The 20,656-nt window shown below is 37.7% G+C and overlaps 3 protein-coding genes across 9 annotated transcripts in view; 1 reads left to right on the top strand and 2 right to left on the bottom strand.

Moving 5' to 3' along the window:
• PSEN1 (presenilin 1) overlaps window positions 1-5,165 on the bottom strand; it is a 24,911-nt gene extending 19,746 nt beyond the window's left edge. Inside the window, exons 1-2 of one of the 5 annotated variants that reach the window (XM_064658222.1) lie at window positions 5,081-5,165; window positions 2,325-2,461 (exon numbers count right to left, since the gene is read on the bottom strand). In XM_064658222.1, the coding sequence (XP_064514292.1) occupies window positions 2,325-2,408 (84 nt within the window). In that variant the 5' untranslated portion in view covers window positions 2,409-2,461; window positions 5,081-5,165. Of the gene's footprint in view, window positions 1-482; window positions 608-2,324; window positions 2,462-4,640; window positions 4,807-5,080 lie in introns of those variants that run through there. The other 4 variants (XM_064658224.1, XM_064658223.1, XM_064658225.1 and 1 more) reach the window with 4 other exon arrangements.
• On the top strand, window positions 3,903-8,822 carry LOC135416736 (basic proline-rich protein-like). The gene is made up of 4 exons (XM_064660056.1): window positions 3,903-3,906; window positions 4,644-5,345; window positions 6,486-6,542; window positions 6,663-8,822. Exons 1-3 carry the CDS (start codon window positions 3,903-3,905, stop codon window positions 6,527-6,529), a joined length of 750 nt encoding a protein of 249 aa, XP_064516126.1. The 3' UTR covers window positions 6,530-6,542; window positions 6,663-8,822.
• Window positions 8,205-20,656, bottom strand: part of RBM25 (RNA binding motif protein 25) — a 33,865-nt gene continuing 21,413 nt past the window's right edge. For all 3 annotated transcript variants that reach the window (XM_064658184.1, XM_064658183.1, XM_064658185.1), the window contains 10 exons: window positions 18,494-18,771; window positions 17,358-17,580; window positions 16,962-17,051; window positions 15,502-15,575; window positions 14,643-14,793; window positions 13,958-14,282; window positions 12,664-12,938; window positions 12,119-12,217; window positions 10,797-10,844; window positions 8,205-9,742 (listed from right to left, as the gene is read on the bottom strand). In XM_064658184.1, coding sequence (XP_064514254.1) covers window positions 9,650-9,742; window positions 10,797-10,844; window positions 12,119-12,217; window positions 12,664-12,938; window positions 13,958-14,282; window positions 14,643-14,793; window positions 15,502-15,575; window positions 16,962-17,051; window positions 17,358-17,580; window positions 18,494-18,771 — 1,656 coding nt within the window. In that variant the 3' untranslated portion in view covers window positions 8,205-9,649. The remainder of the gene's footprint in view (window positions 9,743-10,796; window positions 10,845-12,118; window positions 12,218-12,663; window positions 12,939-13,957; window positions 14,283-14,642; window positions 14,794-15,501; window positions 15,576-16,961; window positions 17,052-17,357; window positions 17,581-18,493; window positions 18,772-20,656) is intronic.

The raw sequence follows: 20,656 nt of genomic DNA on the forward strand, positions 1-20,656 counted from the left end.
AGCAAAGCAAACCGAGTATCTAGTTTTCTGCACACTTTTAGAATGTGTCGCTCTTTTTCTGCTGTACTAGCAGCCTTGCATGAGGCACCACTTACCCCATCTTTGCAGTAGAAATATAAAAAATAAAATAAAAATCTACAGCTTTGGAGAGCAAACACAAAACTAGCCAATTTAACAGCCTGATTAACTAGCGCACCACTACAACAAACTTGCAAAACCAAACATAAAACCTGAAGAAATTAGACCAATATGTGCCATTTTACTCCCTTCACTAGTTAGGAACAAAGACCCAATCACAAAACGCCTTTACGTACTAAAACACAGTGCATGAAAACCACATCAGCATCAAGAGTTATATGAGTTATTCTCTCATTTGCAGTTAAAGCTAGAAAATAAGTTGTCCTTTCAGGCTACTAAAGTTAGCTAAATGTGACATGCGTGTGCCCCACTTCTTAAAAGAACAAAGTGCACTTATATCCTACCTGATCAGTATTAAACAGAGCAGAGGCCATGGACTCTTGCTGAAGTGGAAGCAAAGGAACAGACTCTTCGCTGTCCTCAGACATAGTTAAAAGTGAAAATTCTGAAGCTAAAAAGTCAGTAACACCTGTTGTGACACCGTAAGCAAATGTAAGTTACGAACTACGCGCTTTCAGGTGAATAAACAATTTCAAAAGTAAATGCTAGTGGTTTTTTTTCCTATCAGGAAAATAGTTAATAGCAAACCCAGACTAATGCCCCTGAACCAAGAGATAAAAACCTAGTGTATTTGATAAGAAGTTTTTAGTTATTATATCCAGATTTATATGTCAGGAGCAGACCACTGTGCCTGACAGTGGGCACAGACTTCATCAGTTCTCACATACAACCACTGATGTTTAAAGGTCGCTGTACAGTGACAGATACTGAAGACTGGGCTGAACTCTTCGTCTGTGAGTAAAAGAAGAGATGGTAAATTATAGCACTTAGTGATTTCACATGCTGACTGTTAGCCATAAAAGCTACATATACTTAAGCAAGAGAGGACTTTTGTACACACGTCCAAATCAAAGTACATGTGTATGGGGGAGAAAAATCATTACAGCTAAGTATCAAAACTACAGAGTTACTTAAACATGGAAAGAAAAAGCACAAGTAGCAGTTATTCATCAGTACAGTCTGTTAGTAAGAAGAAAATAGAACCCATTGCTGGTAAGGAGCATCACCAAGTTATCTGTAAAGATGGTGAGCCCACAGCTTATTGCTGAGCTCTGCCTTTTTAATCTGGCAGAAGTGTTCAATAAAAATTAATCTCTCACCTGTCCAAGAGGAAAAGAAATCTTTTTCATTCCCTCTTCAGTAAAAGCAGAAAGGATGCAGTAGGAAAGTTTCCCACTTTTCTGTTTTTATTGGCAGTTTATATAAACAGTAAGATCTTAAGTCAAACTGACTTCTTAATTTAAAAATTATTTTTCAAATGTTTTATATTTTTACTGCTATATCATGATGCTGATCTGAGATTAAGAGAAGGATTTTTCAAAATTCTACTTAAATTGCTGTATTATATAAAAGAGTTGGAGCAGGGATCAGAATATTCTCTTGAATATTCTGCCACAAACATGGCTACAAGTGGCCCAGACTCACAAGAGCATTTCTGTGTCAAAAGGAAACCTGATATTCAAGAGCTATAGCAGGAACAAAGAATAGAGCATGACAAATCCAAGAGCCTGAGCACCACACCCAGGCAGATCATCTGAACTTGGTTTTACCAAAACAGATACAGTACAATGGGTATAGTTTTAGCAACAAGTATGTGCTTAGGTCTTACAAAGCAGTCATATAAAACTGCATGGTTTGAGTTCTCCCCTCCCTCTCCCCCACCCCAAACCCTCAAGAACTCTGAGAGCACCTTGACAATTATTTAGAGTAAGACAAGACAGAGCTGTTCTTCCTGCATAGGAACAGTCCTCCAGTAAACAACAAAACCCAGGCTTGAAGCTCTACCTAGACTAAAATAAACTCTGGGACTGAGAAACCTGTGAACCAAGTAGATCATAGCCAGGCTAGATCAAGAGAACTCACTAAATCCTCTAAAGGTCAATGTTTGACACCAGAGTGTCCCACCCAGTTTTTTTTTAATTGATGGCTTGGTCGCTCCAACACCACTTTAAACTGGGGGAAGTCTTCTCTGTACATAAAAATAAGTTTAGAACATCAGATATTTTGCAACATATTTCTTTTGGCACTGCTTATCACCACAACAGTTCAGATACAGAAAATTAATCCCAACAAATTATTCACCTCTATTTAACTGCTACTAGACAATAAAATTGTTTGTTACATACTGTGTTGCTGAGGTGGGTATCAGGGAAGTTTTCTGTCAGCTGTCCATGCTGAAACTGTGGTAAATGCGCAGACAGCTCTGTCATTGGAGCAGTCCTCTGGAAATTTCCACACAAAACGGATCTTTCCTCTTCAGACGCTGAAAGGAAAAGGATGTGTAAAAAGCCTTTGCTCTTAACATGACCAGGGTCACCCTCCTCTCTATACCCCAACTTTTAGAGTTCACACAAATCAAAGACAACCTTTTTTTATCCAACGATGATACCAAACTGCATTGCATCTACTAAGAGCTCATAATAGGGATTTTCCAGCACAAAAATAAGAGCCTCTAGGTATTATCAAATTAGTTCATCAGCCACAGAAATCAGCCAGCAACAAACTAATCATTCAGAACAGTTCTCCACTGCTTCCTGTGCAATAAGCAAAAAGCACTGCACACTTGCTCAGAACACAACTTCCACATTTTTACCTCAGCAGAGTACAATTGCTCCAAGCCATTTGGTTTTGTATTGCTGATAAGCTCAAGGGTAATTTTCAAGTAAGGATGACTCAGTTACACTTGAATCATTTAAAATCTACATATAACCATAACACTGTAATGACCTAAGAGTGACCTAGTGCTACACAAGACAGTATTTCAGCTGAACCTCAAGAACTAATGTGCATTCAGTCCCCCATAGGTTTTATGTACCAGCAACATCTACATAAACATGTCACATATATGTAACAGCTTTATACATTCTTCCATAAAAAAGTCAGATGCTAACATTTTCCTATGCAAACATTAATAAACTATGTGTTCCATAACAAAAGAGGATAAAGTAATAAAGGAGAAAGAGGAAATCTGACCTAAGTTTTAGAAAAAACCCCGTAATTTTAAGAGACAGTGAGCAAGCCTAGATAAATCACAGGCTTGAATAAATAATGAATAAACCTCAAGGGTGGGGTGCCAGTCCCTCCCAAGCGGCTCTTGTTCCTAGCTTGTGCCAACTCCAGCACTCATCAGTCCTCTTTACAGTAGATTTTACTCACTAAAATGGAAGAAAACAAATCCAAGAAAAAAAAATCAAGAATTTTTTCTGCTGTTTTAGTATACTCAGCTAATGTATGGAGGGACCTTGAAAAACTCCTACAATAGAGGACATCACAAAATAAAGTCTCTCGTTTTTGTCAGCAGCAAGACACAAGTGCTGCAAGACAGCATCTTACTTAGAGAGTTAAGCCTATTTTCATACATGTGACCATATTGAAGCTGTTTCTCAATTTACAAATAAATACAAATCTAACAAGACTAGGGCACAGTGCTTACTAACTTCAGCAGCTAACTTAGTGTAGCTTCCACTTAAGACCCATTAGGAAGCAACATCAATTTAAAAAGTCTAGTGGGAACATGCAAACTGTTTGGAAAAAGAAAGACCAGGTAGTATTCACTAGAATAGCTCCCTTCCACATTTGCCATTAAATGTGGAATTTAACTCATTTAAAATATAATTTAAATGTAAGATTAGATGAAAATAAATAAGAATTCCATTGTTCAAAGTTTTGCTCTAATTCTTTGGTAGGGTTACAGAATATAAACAATGGGTTTTTTTAAGGCTGCTATCAGTAGAAATTCTCAGTGACAGAGCAACCACAGCTGAAAAAGTTGAGAATTTTTATCCATATGTGGAATATCAGAATGAGATTTTTCACATCGCAGCATGTCAAAATTCTAATTAAATTACAGGAAAGAAAACCAAAACCTAACACCAGTCACAAAATCCTACTTAAAGGTCGGTAAAGAAAACCACACAAACTCACCAAACAATAAAAACCTCAGCTACTGAGGAGCAGAGAGAATTTGAAGACAGGGAGGAGTAACTGACAGAAGAATTGCATCAAAGCTTGAATCACAGACCTCAAAATTTATGGTTTGTTAAAACAATTCCTGTTGAAAACTCAAGAAGTCAGAAAATGGATTCAGGGCATCTTCCCAAACAACTTTATTTTATATTGCTAAATAAGTGAACACTCTCACGTTTGAAACGTAACCATGAATGAATGAATTCTACAAATGAACTGTGCATAAACAGACACAAACTAAAGTTTTACTTGTTTTACCTGAAAAGGGACTCACCAAAAAATTTTTTTTCTAATGAAACTGTGAATATTAAAATAGCCTGTCTAAAAAAGTTCTTCCTTGCTTCCTTCTGGTTTTCCTACGTCGTAACAACAGGAATTACAACTGTCGTTGTCATGCGCTTACATTCACCCTAATAAGCAGAGCTAACACACATAATAAGCAGAGGCGACACTCACGTAAGCTCCTCTTTACTTACAAGAGAAAGTAAAGCAAGTATCGATCAGACACAAACACGGCGTGGTTAACCCGTGCTTTACCTCTCAAACGAGCAGCAAGAACAGCTGCGGCCGCTCTGGGGGCACCCCCGCCCTCAGCGCTGCCCGGGCCGGAGCCGCTCCCTCCAGCCGGGGCCGGCCCGGTGCGGGATCGCAGGCCCCCGGGAGGCCCCCGCAGCGCTTGGGGTGCGGGTCAGGCCCTGCCCAACCCTGCCCGGAGTCACCAGCTGCCCAGGCCTGGCGCAGCCCCACCGACTCTGCAAGCGGGAGAGCGGGCAGGGAAACGCCCCGGCCCGCAGGAGTGCGCGCAGGGCTCGCCCCAACACCGGGCCTGGCCCGCTGCTCCCGCTGCCCGGCCCGCGGGCACCGCGCCTCGCTCGCCCCGCCCAGGGCTACCCCGGCCCCCCGCGCACAGACAGACCTGCCCGGCGCCCCTTCCCCGGGTTCCGCCACCGGCTCCGCGCCGCCGCAGCCCGGCCCGGCCCCGCCCGCTTCCGGCCCGCCGCCACCTCACTTCCCACGGGCGGCGCGGCTCGGGAGCGGCCCCGGCCCGGGGCGGGCCCCGCACGGACTGCGGCACGCACGGCACCCACCGGCCCCCGGGAGCGCCGCTGAATGCACACGCTGGAAACTCTGCCGCCACCGACTGCATGGAGCCGAGACACCTGGGCGGGGACCGAAGAAAGGTACCGGTGATGAGAGGCTGGCTGGGCATGGAGAGAGAGCACACTTTGAAACTCCAGCCAGAGGAGTCTCGCAAAGGAAATCTAATTTGTCCTGTTTAACCTGGTACCAAACAAAGGGAGGGGTATTATGAGAAAATACACTTCTCAGCTGTTTTGAATTCAGGCCATATATATGCTAGTAACTCTGTTTTAAAATGGTCCTGCAAGAAAGCATTATGAAAATAACCTGAAGGGATATTTATATTTCAAAATACAAACATTAAAAGTAAACATGGTATCTTTTCAAGAAGCCTCTAAGTAGACCTGTGACTTGTCTGTGGAAGAAACAAAGTCAATTTCAAACTTGACACTTACCTTGCTATCCATATTTGGAGCGTAATCCACAACTCCCTTTTAAGTGTGTAATTAGTTGGGTTACTAACATATAGTAAGTGCTATGATAAATGTAATCATTCTGAATATAAAAAATGTGAAATCTCTGAGGGACTATGTAATTCTGCATGTTTAAAACAATGCTGTGTTTCAGTATTTGACTACACTACAGGAAGATCTATGGTAAATTGAAGTGGCATAGAACGATTGCACCTAAAAGGTTTGATGTAAGCATTGCAACACAAGTATCAACTTTCAGGAGGTCCTATGCATTAAGAAGCCATTTTTAGACGGAAAGTGATGTCTAACCATTAACCAAATAAAACTACTTGTAATTTAAAAGGAGAAAAAAAAATCCCAAACCTCAACCAACCAAATGTGGGCATGCAGCTCCACCAGACTATTTTCTGTTACAATACCTTACACTGCTCACACTGCATGACTGTGCACTAATTTGTAAGTCTGCATCCAATGTTCCTACACAGGATAATGTATAGAACAGGAAAAAGTGTGACTGAATTGTAATATAAAACCCAACAGCTTCCAGTTTGAAGTGTATCCACTTTCCGAAATACTACTCCTGCAAGCAGCTATCAAGCAACCCGGTTTAATAAAGGCATGAAAGGTCTAATGCTTCCCTTTCAATAATAGGAAAGCATTAGTAGTAAGATACAGGAATTCAGTAAGAAACTTAACTCTGTTTAGGGCCTTCTCCCTGCCCACATTTAGAGCTATGATCAACTAGTTAGATAGTTATTTTTAGCACAGGTTCCTGCTTAAAGAGAATGGAGGAAGGAAACAGCCAAGATTAGAAAGACCAAATGGGTATGTGACCAGGTTAAATATTCTAAGAAAAAAAGTCTCTTACCAACTTAAAGGTAATATAAAAATGTGTCATTTTTGGTAATGCATCTTACTTGTTCCTTGTTTCCCATTTCTTTTCAGTGCATATTAATGGACAAAAATGGTATTTAATATTTTGTACTCACATATTCCAAATAGCACTGAATGGCAGTTACACAGAATGATTATCAGGAGAATAAAGGCATGTGTTATGTCAAGGTGCAAAGCCTTACTCTACAGTAAAGTCCAGATCAACAACTAATATATCCAGTTCTGTTGTGTAAATACTGGTATTTCTTCACTGCACAGTATGTGGAAGTTTTGAAGTCATTTTCCATCACAGAATGGATCACACTGTGGCACGATGCACTGAATATCCAGTGGCAACTTGCACAGTTTCCTAACGTAGCTCATTCTGAGCATACTCTTGATCTGTGCATTCACTAACACAATACATTTAGTGGATATTAAATCATACATTCAGAAAGTGTTGTAATATTGGCAAAAAAGGCTTTTTCTACCTCAGATTTTCCCAATTTATCTTGAGATAATTCTGATTTATCTTGAAATAATTCTGTTACTGCATTTCAAAAGAAAAACTTAACAAACAGAAGTTACTTTCTGTATTAAGAACCTCAGCAGTACATAATTTGTATTCTACTCTCCAGCATCACAGACACAAAATATATCATCACTGAGACATAATAATTTGAGTAAGAGGTAAAAATAGAAGTGACTTCATACTTGCATTCTGAAAGAAGAAAATTTGCTGAAGTACTTGCATAAGCCAAGTGAGAGATGCTATAATGAACACTCCTTCCTTCTTCCACTACTGAAGGAAACCTCAACATCCACAAAATTAATTTTTTCAAGATGTCACAATGATTCTATATACTTATTTACTTAGCTATTTAACACTCCAGCTTAAATTCTAGATGTTTTTTCTCACCCAGGCACCTTCAGTCTCCTTAGGAAGAGTACAATCTTATGTCCAGTACGCATACAGCTTTAGGGCAGAAGTAAAATAAACTGAAGTTTCACAACTTGAGCTTTCACTGAAGAATTTCAATAAGGACATTGGGCAATCTGTCACATAGTGGCATCACAATGCATTTGTCACATTTGTATTATTTTACTACTACTACTGAGAGAGAGAATGCCATTAACCAGGTCAAAAGGCACTCGTGAAATTCACTCTCCCTCTTCTCTGTATTTACTACAGAGCAAGTTTTGAATTTATTTAGAATCTGAAAAATTTCTGGTAAATGCTGATGCAAAACTGTATGAGGAGAATGGGGAAGTGATTTCTCAGGGTTACATCAAGTTGCAGAAAAAATAGGAAGACTGCAGCATATAAGCATGTAAAACAAAACGTTCTCATGCAAACTCAAGCAAAACATAAAAGTAACAGAGCATTACACTTCAAGTTAAAAAAGAACATTTTGTGCTGTGTAGTATCATAGGGATGAGAAAGAACATATCGGGATCACATCTAAATTTGCAGGCTTCTTGTCACCTAATAAAAAGCAGGAGGTAGTTTTAAAAAAACCCCACCCCTCATGTGGGAACAGTTGTTGATTCAGTAAGCAGTATTAAATATAATTGCATGCTGCACAAGACTCCAAAAGAATATGAGCCCTTGAATCAAATATATACATTTTTAATATCTGAAATATTTACATGGTGGAACCTTTACACGATCCCATTTTTTAAGAACAGTGTTTTCAAGTGTCCTCTCCAGATACAAAGAACTAGTAACTCAAGGTCACAGTTATCTTTTCTGAACAGGTCAACCTGCATCCTTCAGTTAAATACAATATAGAGATACTGGAACACCTTTACTTTATTTGTTTGCCATTAAGAACTGTGTTTTAAAAATTAAAAATATTTTTGAGACAGTTTGCTCCCTGGAATACAGTCCTCCTGCAATCAAAACCGCTCACAGCATATTATCGATTTGACTTCTTACCCAGGTATGAGATAAAAAAATGCAGTTTACAGTACATGTCATCATTTATACCATATCAGACTATTTATAAAAAAACCCATACAAACAAGGCAGGAAAATATTACCCTCTTTTTGTGGACAATAGACTGCGTACAGTAGAAAACAAATTCAGGGCTAGTTTAACAGTATGGATAAAAACAAGATTTCAGCTTTGTTTGAAAACTTACAGTTTAGTTGGGGTTTTTTTGAGACAGTTACATTGAAACAAGGTTTTTTGTTTTGTTTCTATGAACTAAAAATGTTTTTAAAAATAATTTGTTTTAAAAAAAGTAATCTGATTATTCTGGAGACAGAGGGGATAGTGGGTAAGGGCTAAAATGAAATTGAGATGATGTCCTAGGTTAAAAAAAAAAAAATCATTAGATAGCACTTACTGAGGTCCTACTCTTGTTTTAACTGAGCAAATAAAAAACTTCCTGCCATTTGCACTTTCTGGGAAAGAAGCAGAGCATCTGCAAGAGATTAACTTCCCAGCTTCACTAGTAATTCTAAACGGGGAACAAAGTACCAAGACTACTGCTGGTTCACATCAGAATGAAAAATCTGAAGGAACTCCTTTTCCAGAGTCAGATGAAGAGTCCACATGAACACACAAAGCTGTTCTGTGAAAACAGCTCAAGCCACTTATTTTTAAATCTTATTTTGATGATTTTTAAATAAAAAGAGGGAAAGTATGCCCCCCCAAAAAGCACTTGCAGTAAAATCCTTTGTCTTCACCTATCAGTGATATAGTTCCACATTAAGTGCAAATGTTTTGCAAAACAGGGGATTTTTTTCTTAATATTTACAAGAATAAGAGTAACATAACAAAATTACCAAAGAGCATGTACAGTAGCTGCAGCTTATAAAACATACTGGTAACTGTACCTTGTGTATTATAAAGAGAACCAAATGCAGGATTCAGATAACTAATTGTGAAGGTGAAAGAGGCCTCAGAGCAGAGGACAAAAAAAATTCACATTTTCTACATAAAAAAATACAGGTCTCAAGTCTCTGAGAACAGAGAAAATTCAGAGTCTTTGAATGATTGGGAAAAAAAAGCCTAAAACTGAAATGGAGCCCTAGAAGCAAGGAGAGTGCTTTATTTCACTAGGCCAATCTTCTTTGCTTCTGTCTCGTATATCAACAACCTCCACATTTTGACTATGAAAACTTCAGCTTCTTCATCTAGTACCTGTAGGAAATACACATTTTATAGATTACTTTTAGGTTAGGCATTCCACTTATAAAGACTAATTGTAGATACATCAGCACTACAAAGCGGAGGTAGCATAATACAAGTTAAGTCTTTGAGGGAGGGACTGAATAAAACTTCTGTCCTGCATTTATCACTAATTATATACTTGTATAATAGAGCTGTTGAGCACTAAGAGATAAAAGTATCAGTAAACTAGTCTGCAAAAGTGGTTTGGGAAGAGGCACAGAAATGGCAGGCTTGGAAAGAATATAAGAACAAGACATTGACATGCGGTATTTTCCCTTAATTATCTGCTAGTTTCTGCTCATTTTCAGCTTGGAACTTCCTTGGATATTTATTAAGTAAACTCTCAATGAATTTCTCTTTCCTGAACACATTATTCAGGCTCTTCTGGAATCCATACAAACTTTTAGCATGCATAACATCTCTTGGGAAGTTCCCCAGGTCCCTCACTAGTCACACCAAGAACCATCTACTAACTTCTACTTTGCATGTGGCTCCTACCAAAAAAGAGCGGACAATTAGTTTTTATTCACCTGTCAGTATATAAAATATGGTGAAACAGTAGCACTATTTTATAAAGTTTCTCTTTTCCAACACCAGGCAAAAAAGAGCTTTTACTCTTCTAGAGAAAATCATCTCTTTTGCTCATTAATTAGTAAAAACCCCACTAAACCACTAATAAAAATCTAGTTACAAGAATGAGAAGGAGGAAGAAGTGTGATTTCTGGTACAGGTCTGTTATTATTGATTCTTACATCTTTGGGACAAAATTTTTGTTCTGTGTTTCCAAATACTGAGAAATTCTGAACAGGGGTCAGTAGTTTGTACCTAGGTGCTGTAACCACAAAATAATGCCTGCACTAGCACGATCTTTTTAATCAAAACAGCTTTCATATCTAATGTGTGTTTTCTCTCCATGTTCTATGAACACCAAGTATTTCTGTTATGGACTCCTGCCATTTTGTATAACTGACTATTAGCTTCAGTAAAATGTAGAAGGCATATCAGTTACACAATTTCTGCTTACCATGGCAACATCATCCAGTATGCTCTGTGGTGAGCTGTGAGCCATAACCTGAAAGAAACAAATGTTTTTAGACTGAAAACTTAGAATAAACCCTATAAACATATTTGGACAAAATCCAGTTATGTCTGGATTCTGACTGTTATGCACATGCGCTAAGTGTTTGCAGTTCATTAGGTCCCAGTATTAGCCAAGGCAAAAATTAGTATTAAACTGCATCAGAGTCCATCATAGTGAGTGCAAGCTTATGGTCGATTACTAAAGAACAAGTTTCAGGAAGCTCCTGAGATTCACAGGTATTTGCTGGCTATTCTTGCATCTCCAGCTAAACTTTCTTAATTCAAGGAAGAAGCTCCCCTTTCTTCAACAATAAATTTGTAATGGAAGGTAAAGGCAAAATTCTCCCTGTATCAATCCTCATAACAGGTAAATGCAAAATCCAGCTAAGTATTCAAAATCTTTTTCAGAACCCAATAAGTTGTCTTTCAATACTATAAAATTTCATTTATTTATATATATACATATATACACATATATCTAATATAAGCATGGCAAATATTCAACTTCTGCTTTTCACTTTGTACTAATCAACTGTGTCACAAAACCATCACACTTGCTTTGCTTCTCACAGAGTAGCCCTAAAAGATAAACCAAGACAAGCCATTATGAACATGAGTACCACGAACCTGAACAGTTTTCCAAATTCCCTAATAAAAAGCCATAGAGTTGTCCTGAGAGACAAGTTGTAAGAATTCAGTTTGTAATTTGATGGAAGAAGCTCCACAGACTTTAGTTGCAACAAGTCATGCAAATGGTTAAAATGATTAGTGTTAGAATGATTTCTAATGCTAACTCTAAAACCTTAGTATTTGCTTACTACTAAAGGAACAACTTTTTAAGAAATTCATCTAGTTAATCCAGAAACATACGTAAAAATCAAACTACTAGCTCTTTTCCCCCTACATTCACACAAAGCCTATTTCTAAGTTAAAAAATGTTACTGGCTAGTGAGATATTAAGTCTGAAATCTAATAGTAAAACTATCAGTTATAACAGCTGTTCTTGACAACTGGTTATTTCTTTCTCTAGTTCCATGTTTATCTAACATAGCATCTAACATGTACATATTGTGCATAAGCACTAACAGAGGTTAAACTGTAAAACATCAGGGTACTGATTCCAAGTTCACCGTCTCTGCCGACCAATATCACAGATTACTGAGAAGCTAAGAACAAACTGCCTCCAAACACAGATATGGCAGTCACTGGTGCAGTTTAAATAGGGAGCAAACCCCAGACTTCACAAAGGAAGCAGAAGATACTAACCTTAGAACAAACAAAGTCAACTAGCGTGGCTTCTTCTTCACCAATATATTCTATTATTTTTTTGTTGATCCATGGTCTAATTCGACGTTCCATTAATGTCTGGAAAAAGAAAAACACAAACTCAAAATGAATAATTACCTTAAACTTCACTGTCTTGTAACAACTGTCAGATAGGCAGTTAGAAGACTCAAACAACTATTTAGCAAAAGATACATAATGCTGTCAGTGAGACAATCCTCAGAGATTTGGCATCAGCAAGTATTTCGGACATCCACTCAAACATGTTTTTACAGGACAAGTTTTTCCCTCTTCCATAAAACTTCTAGACAATATGTAGCAGCGATTCAAAAGAGACCAAACAAAAATAAGCAGGCATACTTCAGAATAAGGATTATATATGAACAAGAAATAGAGGACTCAAGTTTGACTCCATTTGATGGTAATGCTCCAATCCACCGGGGTCCCAGTAACACTGTTTTTCTATTCAATTTAAAGGTTTGGAAAAATTAAGCCTTTTTGTAAATGGTTAAATGAAATCAACTTACTGAATCCACAATTGACCAATCAAGAGGATAAGCAAAGAGTTCTGGTTTTGCTGTGGGAATCTTCTCAATGAGACTCTTAATATGTTTGCGTTTTTCTTCTGTATTGACACTGCCTTTGATATTGCTTTTATCTTCATCTCCATAATCCAGGGGGACAAGTTTCCTTTTGCGGGGCACATCATCACTGTCTTCATCATCAAATTTATTGAAAACACTATCCACAGCAAGCTTCTTCCTTTTTACAGCATTGGGCTGATTAGGACTATTGCAGGCACCTAGAACCCAAAAGACAGAATAACATATTCATGAACTTCAACTGAAAGTAGTTTACTCTTCACACATTTCTTGAGGAATGTTGGTTTGTATGTTATATAAATGCCTGTGAATGCCTGGCATCGGCTTTTCATCTCTCAAACTCTGTTATAAAAGTGGCAAAAGAGGTAAAAATCTCAGATGGAGTTTGTTCAAGATTTTTGAAAAATAGGATCTTTTCCTCCACCCTGAAACTAATTAGCACTCTAAGTGAAAGGAAGGCTAAAGCCGAGTTTCAACCTTAGCAGAAGCAGAGCACAAAAAAGAAAGGCTGCAATGAATCCTGCTGTAGGAAAAGCGCTAATCAGCCTAATACCATAGAGCCTCTCTTCATTGAAGATCTAACACAGTGTGAGCTCAAACTGCAGCCTCGTATAATTGAAATAGTAAATAATATATGCACAAACCTTCTGGAATACAAATATCTTTAGTTCTGCTGCTCAGAACTAAATTTTTTTAGAACACCCAGAAATTGCTAAAGTACTAAGGAACTATATGCTCAAGTTCCACTCACAGTTGTCATCCATTCATTGTGATACTCTAAGAGGAAGAAAAAAAAATCTAATTTTATTTTTCTTTAAAAGGGTCTTTTTAAGTAAATATAAGAACTATCTAGGTCTTAAATTTAACATATACTTACACCAGTGAAAAGAAGCAATGAGTTTTAAAAGAGATATTTATAGATATATTAAGGTGAAAAAGCATGTGAAAATAACCAATCCCAGCTCAGAACATTCCTAAAAATTTTAAGCCTTGAACATGCCAAAACTTCCCTCTATTTTTCCCCTCTAAATTTTGGAAGAAGAGAGCTCTATAAAACGTATCTTCTGGATAGGGCAAATGAAGCACAGCATCTGGGTAACAAGAATGTGACATAAGTACATCAAAACATTTGGAAAACCATGTGGTTACTCAGCTTGGCTTTTTTTTTTTTTCCCCACTTTGATCCCATATGAAAGATTGAAATAAAATGTAAACTTGCCCAGTTTGAGGCTAAGTCCTATTTTGGGCCGATGCTCCTCCAGCTGCTGTTGTTCAGGTGAATTTTCATGAGGGATAATAATGCCACAGGGAGATTCATCACCAGGTGTGTTAGGGGTTGCATTTCCACTAGCAGAAGAAACAGATGGAGCAGAACTGATGGGTCGTAATGTTGGTTTAAGGCAGGGCTTTTGTTCGGGCTCCTCCTCCTCTTCCTCTGGCTCTTCTCTCTTTTCCTCTTTTTCTGCCTTGTCTTCCTCTTCCTCCTCAGACTCTGGCTCTTGTTTAATTTGTGGCTGCCTGCGCCGCTCAGCTTCCTGCTCCATCTACAATGAAAGAAACAATCAGCAAAATAGAAGCTCTCTCAAAACCAGCACTGTTTGAAAGGAATCTAAAGACCCACCTCTTTAGAAGACCGTTAGTCAAGAAATACATGCAACTACTGGTGTTATTATAAGAAATAGTGATTAATTCAGATTTGTTTTCCAACTCCATCCAATCTGGATGTTAATCTGGAAAGTGTGTTTTTTTTTTTTTTTTTCATTGTTCTTACTGCTCATCAAGACTTCTTTTTAAGAAAAAGTGAACAGAGGAAATAGTAAATATCAGATCGCTTACACAATTTTGCTCAATGCAACCAGAATACCAAGGACTCTTTTTTTCCTATCAGACCAACAGCTACTCACCCTCTGGAGTTCTGCATCTGGATCTGGGTGTCCTTCTGCCAGAAGACGCTGCCTAATTTCTTCTAATTCTTCCTTTTCCCTTTTCCTATCCCGTTCATCTGCTTCCATCTCTTTCTCCCTGTCTCGTAGCCTCTTCTGAAGAGCACTACCCCTACAAGAGATACACATTTTGTACTTCAAAAAACATTTCAATGAGAACCTTGTACCACAATACAAGAAAAACTTCATACAGATGTATCTTCCACTAAATGAAAATAAGGTTCATAAGAGCACTGGTGTCCTCTATTTTTGTAACAGAAAAATATAAGATACCAGGTATCAACCTTACTATACAGAAACTACTCCATCACATCAAACAGATGTAGAATGTGGCTGCTGATCTTTTTAGAGAAAGAATCAAATTATTTTATAGGTTTTTGACAAGAACCACTTCTGCTAAATTAGTTTAATGCAAATGTTAGCCACATGCTGAAGGATGTTTCCAATGCTTTACTATTAACAAGCTTGTTCTTCATACTATCTACAGCTTCCTTATAGTGAATTATTTAGAGGCATGCTTGTTCCCTTCTCCCTGCCCCCACCACCTTATTTTGACATTTCACTGACCTCTACCCTGCCTCACCCACAACTTAAGTGATAGGAATGAACAGCTACTCCCAAGCATTAACAAGTAGCAGTAAGGAGTTTCCCTTTTCCCTCTGTCAGTGAGTGACACTGAAAAAATTTAGATCATTATAACCCTTACAGTGCCACATAATCAGTTAAATATAAACTCCATAAGCCTCTGCCAACAAACCCCACAATTATGTTGAAATGAACAATGAAGACTTAATTGTTAGGAATCAATACAAAGACATACCTGTAGTACTTTGGATCATCTCTGTCATCATCATAATCTTCTAAGAATTCTTTTAACCGTTTAGCTTCCTTTGTCTGCAAGGAATTGAAACTTAAGTAATGATTTCTGGTTTTCTTTCCAAGAATTTAAAATTTAGTAATATTATTAGTAAGTTAATTGTAGATCTACTGCACTTTCAACTAAAAATACAGAGTTTTTCAAAGAGAAAATGGAAAAGTTTTAGAACTGCCTCCATCAGGTTCACTAGGATTGTGTCACTGATTTGCATATATATGCATACACACATATATATACACATATGTGTTTTTTTGTTTGTTGGTTGGTTGGTTTTTTTTTTCATTACAGATGAAGAGGATAAAAAGTTCCTGTTCTCCAAATCCATAAATCAAGTACCAGGTATTTTCTAATGGCATCTTAAGTGTATTTTATCAGTACTGCTTTGTTTCAAGGCTTTTTAAAAAAGATTTACTTATGCACAGAAACAAATCAGATGGCTGCTTCTAGAATAAGTACTCTCCTGTTCCTAATCCAAACCATGTGGCATGATAATAATGTACAGGCCTAAAATTGAAGAGGGCAAGGGGCATAGAGAGGAGACATTTTTTTCTCCCTCTGATCATATCAAAAGAGAAATCTAAATTAGGACATTCTAACCTGTATCTAAGCAATATCTTTAAACCAACAGTAAGATATTGCTATGCTGATGACTTTGAGAAACCAATTATGATTATGGTTGTAAATTCAGCACAAAATTTAATACTGCTTTCTACAGCTGCCATCCATAGCCAGCATCCAGGAGGATTATGAATAGAAAATATCCTTGAGTCATTCTCAAACATTTTTCCCCCTTATGCATTTAGAAGGAAAACTTAAATTCCACATGAAACAGTGTATTTTATAATCCCCTCACCCCTGCACGTTTCTTTACATATTTGGCTTTGAAGCAATTCCTAACCCATCATCTACTTAGAACTCTCTCAATATCTCCTCTCCTCCTCTGGGAAAATTATGAAGGGAAACAACACCCTTATAACTTAAAATCATATCTCACAGAAGGTTTGGGCACATTAGCAGGTTGGAAATTAAAAACCAGGCCTAGTCCCACCTGCATGACGGAAAACATACAGTAAGTTTTGCCACAAATCTGACGCAAATACAAGTTACTGATGTAACAGTTCATGATGATCAGACCACCGTATTTTGCAGTTGCCCACTTCTCACTCCTGCCTTCACAAGACCAAGCCACTAGGCTTTGTTTGCAGACTCTAATAGTACTCACACTTATTAGATATCTTCTGTTTCAAGTCTGTTAAATGTGGGGTTTTTTTATAAAAACACACATGGTCTTCTCACAAAATGAGAGTTCTACTACTATTGATAAACAGTAGTACAATGTTCCATTCTAAATGAGACCAAGAGAACAAAGCAGGAAAAATGATATGTAAAACTATGAACCTTACCATTTCCCTTCGTCTTTCTTCTTCCCTTTCAGCCTCTTTTTCATATTCTCGACTTTTTTTTCGTTCTCTGATTTCCCAGTTTTTAAGACGCTACAACAGAAGGAAATACGCACACTCAAATCTCAGGAACATTAAGAACAGTAGTACTACTTCAGAGTTAGTCTGGATTGTTGTTTAAAACAACTGCATTGTAAAGAAATTGCAAAATTTTATTTTAAAACATCAGAACAAGAAGTCAAAAGTTATTTTGACAGTGACTTACATATTCTGCCCCAATTCACGTACTCAAAGATTAAAAGCTTTTTTAGGAGAAGGAACTATGTGTTTTATAGTAGACTTAATATCAACTCTCAGAAACATTATTTTATTTAAAGAACCTTAAAAATCCCAATCTACCTCCTGATATGCAGCTTCTTTTTCACGCAGTTTTCTCTCTAGTTTTCGTCGTTCGTAGGCATCTTCTTCATCTTCCTCTCGGTCTCTCTTCTTATCCTTTTCCCGCTCTCTTTCCCGCTCTCGTTCTCTTTCCCGTTCCCGCTCCCGTTCTCTTTCCCTCTCGCGTTCTCGTTCTCTTTCCCTCTCGCGTTCTCGTTCTCTTTCCCTGTCTCTGCTTTTTTCTCTGAAGGAAGGAAAAACCACCAAGTTAAGTACAGAGCATTTCTCTTCACTCAATCAAATGATTTACAACATCTTACAGGTTATTTTTCTTCTGCAATTTACAAGATGATTAGTTGGTATAGCAATAGGCATAAATCAATACTACTAACATATTCAAAAACCCATTTACCTAAAAGTAGTTGTTTGAGCACTAACCATTAAAAAACGATATCTACAGAAACCAAGCATAAGCATGTGGCAATTTCTTATCAGACTCTGGTAGTAGTTCACTATAAACAAGTTAAAACCACCACAAATAAAGGGTATCCTTAATAAATCTTTCATGTTTATGTGCTTACAGGCAATTTTAACACTAGTGACTAGATGATTTGAAGTGAAACAGCTGTTTTCTCTATGGTGAAGAGAGAAAAAGCAGCACTCAGAGTATGACATGATTAGTCAGTTTGAGACCGAGTAGTCCCCAGGTTTTTACTAAAAATTCCACAAAACAAACAAAAAAACCCGCAAAAAATCCCCAAGGCAACCAACCAACCAAAAAAACCTACCAAATAACAAAGGAAAAAGTAAAACCCACTTAAGCTAAAGCATACAACAGACGTAAGACAACCTTCAGTAGGAATAAAGCTAATAATGAAAAATAAGAGAGATTTGAGATAAAACCAGTATCTTTAAGCCATGTTTTGGGGGTTGCTTACTGCATATTGCAGTCCTTATACTCTTGTGCTGTGGAGGGAATCAAGTATTCTCCCAATTTGTATAAATACAACACTTTCCAAAATTTTAATTTCCTACTGTTACTCTGATCTTCCACAAGGACCATTCTCTTTTGAATGGCAGCTGATCTGCTGAACTACATGCATTTAGTAAACATCACTAGGAAAAACTGAGATGAACAGCAATCCAGATACATTTACCTTGATCTACTCCGATCCTTGCGATCTGAACTCCTTTCACGATCTCTGTCACGATCTCTGTCTCGTTCACGGTCTCTGTCCCGGTCCTTAGTTCGGTCACGATCCCTATCTCGCTCCCGTTCACGCTCCCGTTCCTTCTCCTTCTCTCGTTCACGCTCCCTCTCTCTTTCACGCTCCCTCCTTTCTCGTTCACGCTCCCGCTCCCTTTCTCTTTCTCTGCGTTCTTTTTCAATTTCCTGTCTTTCTTTCTCCTTTTTGCCTTTTTCCTCCTCCAGTTTCTAAAAACCAACAAGAGAACTTTCATAGTTAATTTTGCAGTTACAGGAACTGGATATTCCCGGCGCAACACACAAGGCTGGTAATGGAAATACCAAAACCGCCACTAATTTTGAAATATTAAATAGGGTTTGGTGGGTATTTTTTGGAACTCATAAGTATGAAATCAAAATGCAGCAATCACAAGACTAAGTTTCGTGCAAAAGCATAGATCTACACGGACCAGCAATCTCCAACCTTAGCAGAGTAGGGCTGGCCTTGGATTATAAGCTGACTAAAGTGCACATACACAGTGCATTACCAGTCATCATTCAGGTGGGATTCAAATTCCATTTGCCCTCTAAGCCACATAGGTACAAGTAAGTGAACTTCTAGCTGATAAAATTAACTGTCCATCTAGGACAATATATTTCAGTGGAATGCTTACTGGGACAGTGAGTTGTTTCCCAGAAAGTCTTGGCAGACCAAAACTGTCCTATATGAAAACTTGGGTAAAGAAATACATCCACTTACATGTGGTGCATGTGGTTAAACAGTAAAGAAAACTGACACCTTTCCCCTTTTCCCTCCCTAAAAAAGTTCTAACTGTTCATTGGTAAGAACTGGACTCTGCAGAATGGAATTCTTAACTTCCGCCACCGCAAGATGGAGACAGTTAACAAAAGGTTGGAAATAGCTCTTTTGAAACACAGGAACTAAAGGTTACCTGCTACAGTTTTACTAAAAACTGTACAAAATTGCCCCCTTTTTTCAATTAGATATAGTACTTGTGACCAGAATTCCTATAAGACATTAGAAAATACATCAACAGAATGATAGATAAATCCATCCTTGGAAGCAATTGTTATGTGTTAACTTACAGATGCTGTGCTAGGACATGGGCCGCCAACACTGGATTAACCTTGCCTATAAGCTATGTTTCTGGGAGGAAGAGCAAGTACACGGTTCACAAATATACCAAATAACAACCAAATATACCAAATTTCAACCTGATGGATGCCAGAATACCACTTTTTGAACAAATATTGAGCAGAATAAACACGTTTATCCCCTTTGGCTCCACGTTTACCATCACTGAAATGAAATTAAAAACTGGAACAATGAAACAGCATTTTCTCTGGTTTCTGTTTTTTTCTTTTCTTTTAAACAAAGCATTTAAGACAACTTTAAAAAGCAATCTTACCTGATTAGTGTTCTTCTGCCATGGGCACAGGGACCAGAGAACCGACAAAGGATTACATAAATAAAGCTAATTCACTAGTGATTAATGTATCCAGTGAAACTATGCTGCATTGATAGCACAATACAGGCAAACCGATGTTGGATACATTGAAATCACAAAAGGAAAAAGGGACTAAAAATGGCAGGAATTGGTAGGAAACTGATGTGAAAAAAAATCAAACTTAGATCCTGAAATATACACTAATCTGAAAACTAATTTCTAAGGACTGCATTTTCCAGGAGCTTTACAGTGTTAAACCTCAGTACGGTCAGATATTAAGCTAGGTTGTCAACTTTTAAAAATCCAACTTACCTCAAATTTCATATACTTTTAAAGAAAACTTTACATACTGAAGTGGTTGATACTTACAGGTTATCTTTGGTTGAACTCCTGTTTTGCCACTCTCAAAAACTTTGTTTGTGATGACATTTCTCAAGAGAGTGGATTTCTTTCTTTTTTTTTTAAAATATATTCACACAAGTGTAAATACACATAAACAAATTTTGATACGTTAAGATCCATTTTCTAAGTCCACTTTCTTAAAATCCAATCGAAAAAAATCAACTGGTCTGTTTTGTAATCAAAATCTGACCTCCTTTAAATTCTGTAAGCCTAAATAAAAGGATCTGAAAGGGTAATGGGATGGGAACAGTATCAGATAAATT

The sequence above is a fragment of the Pseudopipra pipra genome, chromosome 6 (assembly GCF_036250125.1).
Source record: "Pseudopipra pipra isolate bDixPip1 chromosome 6, bDixPip1.hap1, whole genome shotgun sequence".
Classification (NCBI taxonomy): domain Eukaryota; kingdom Metazoa; phylum Chordata; class Aves; order Passeriformes; family Pipridae; genus Pseudopipra; species Pseudopipra pipra.

Coding starts and splice junctions, on each gene's coding strand:
- LOC135416736 (XM_064660056.1), top strand. Junction 5,346..6,485: donor TGGGCGGGGACCGAAGAAAG/GTACCGGTGATG, acceptor TTTTTAGCACAG/GTTCCTGCTTAAAGAGAATG.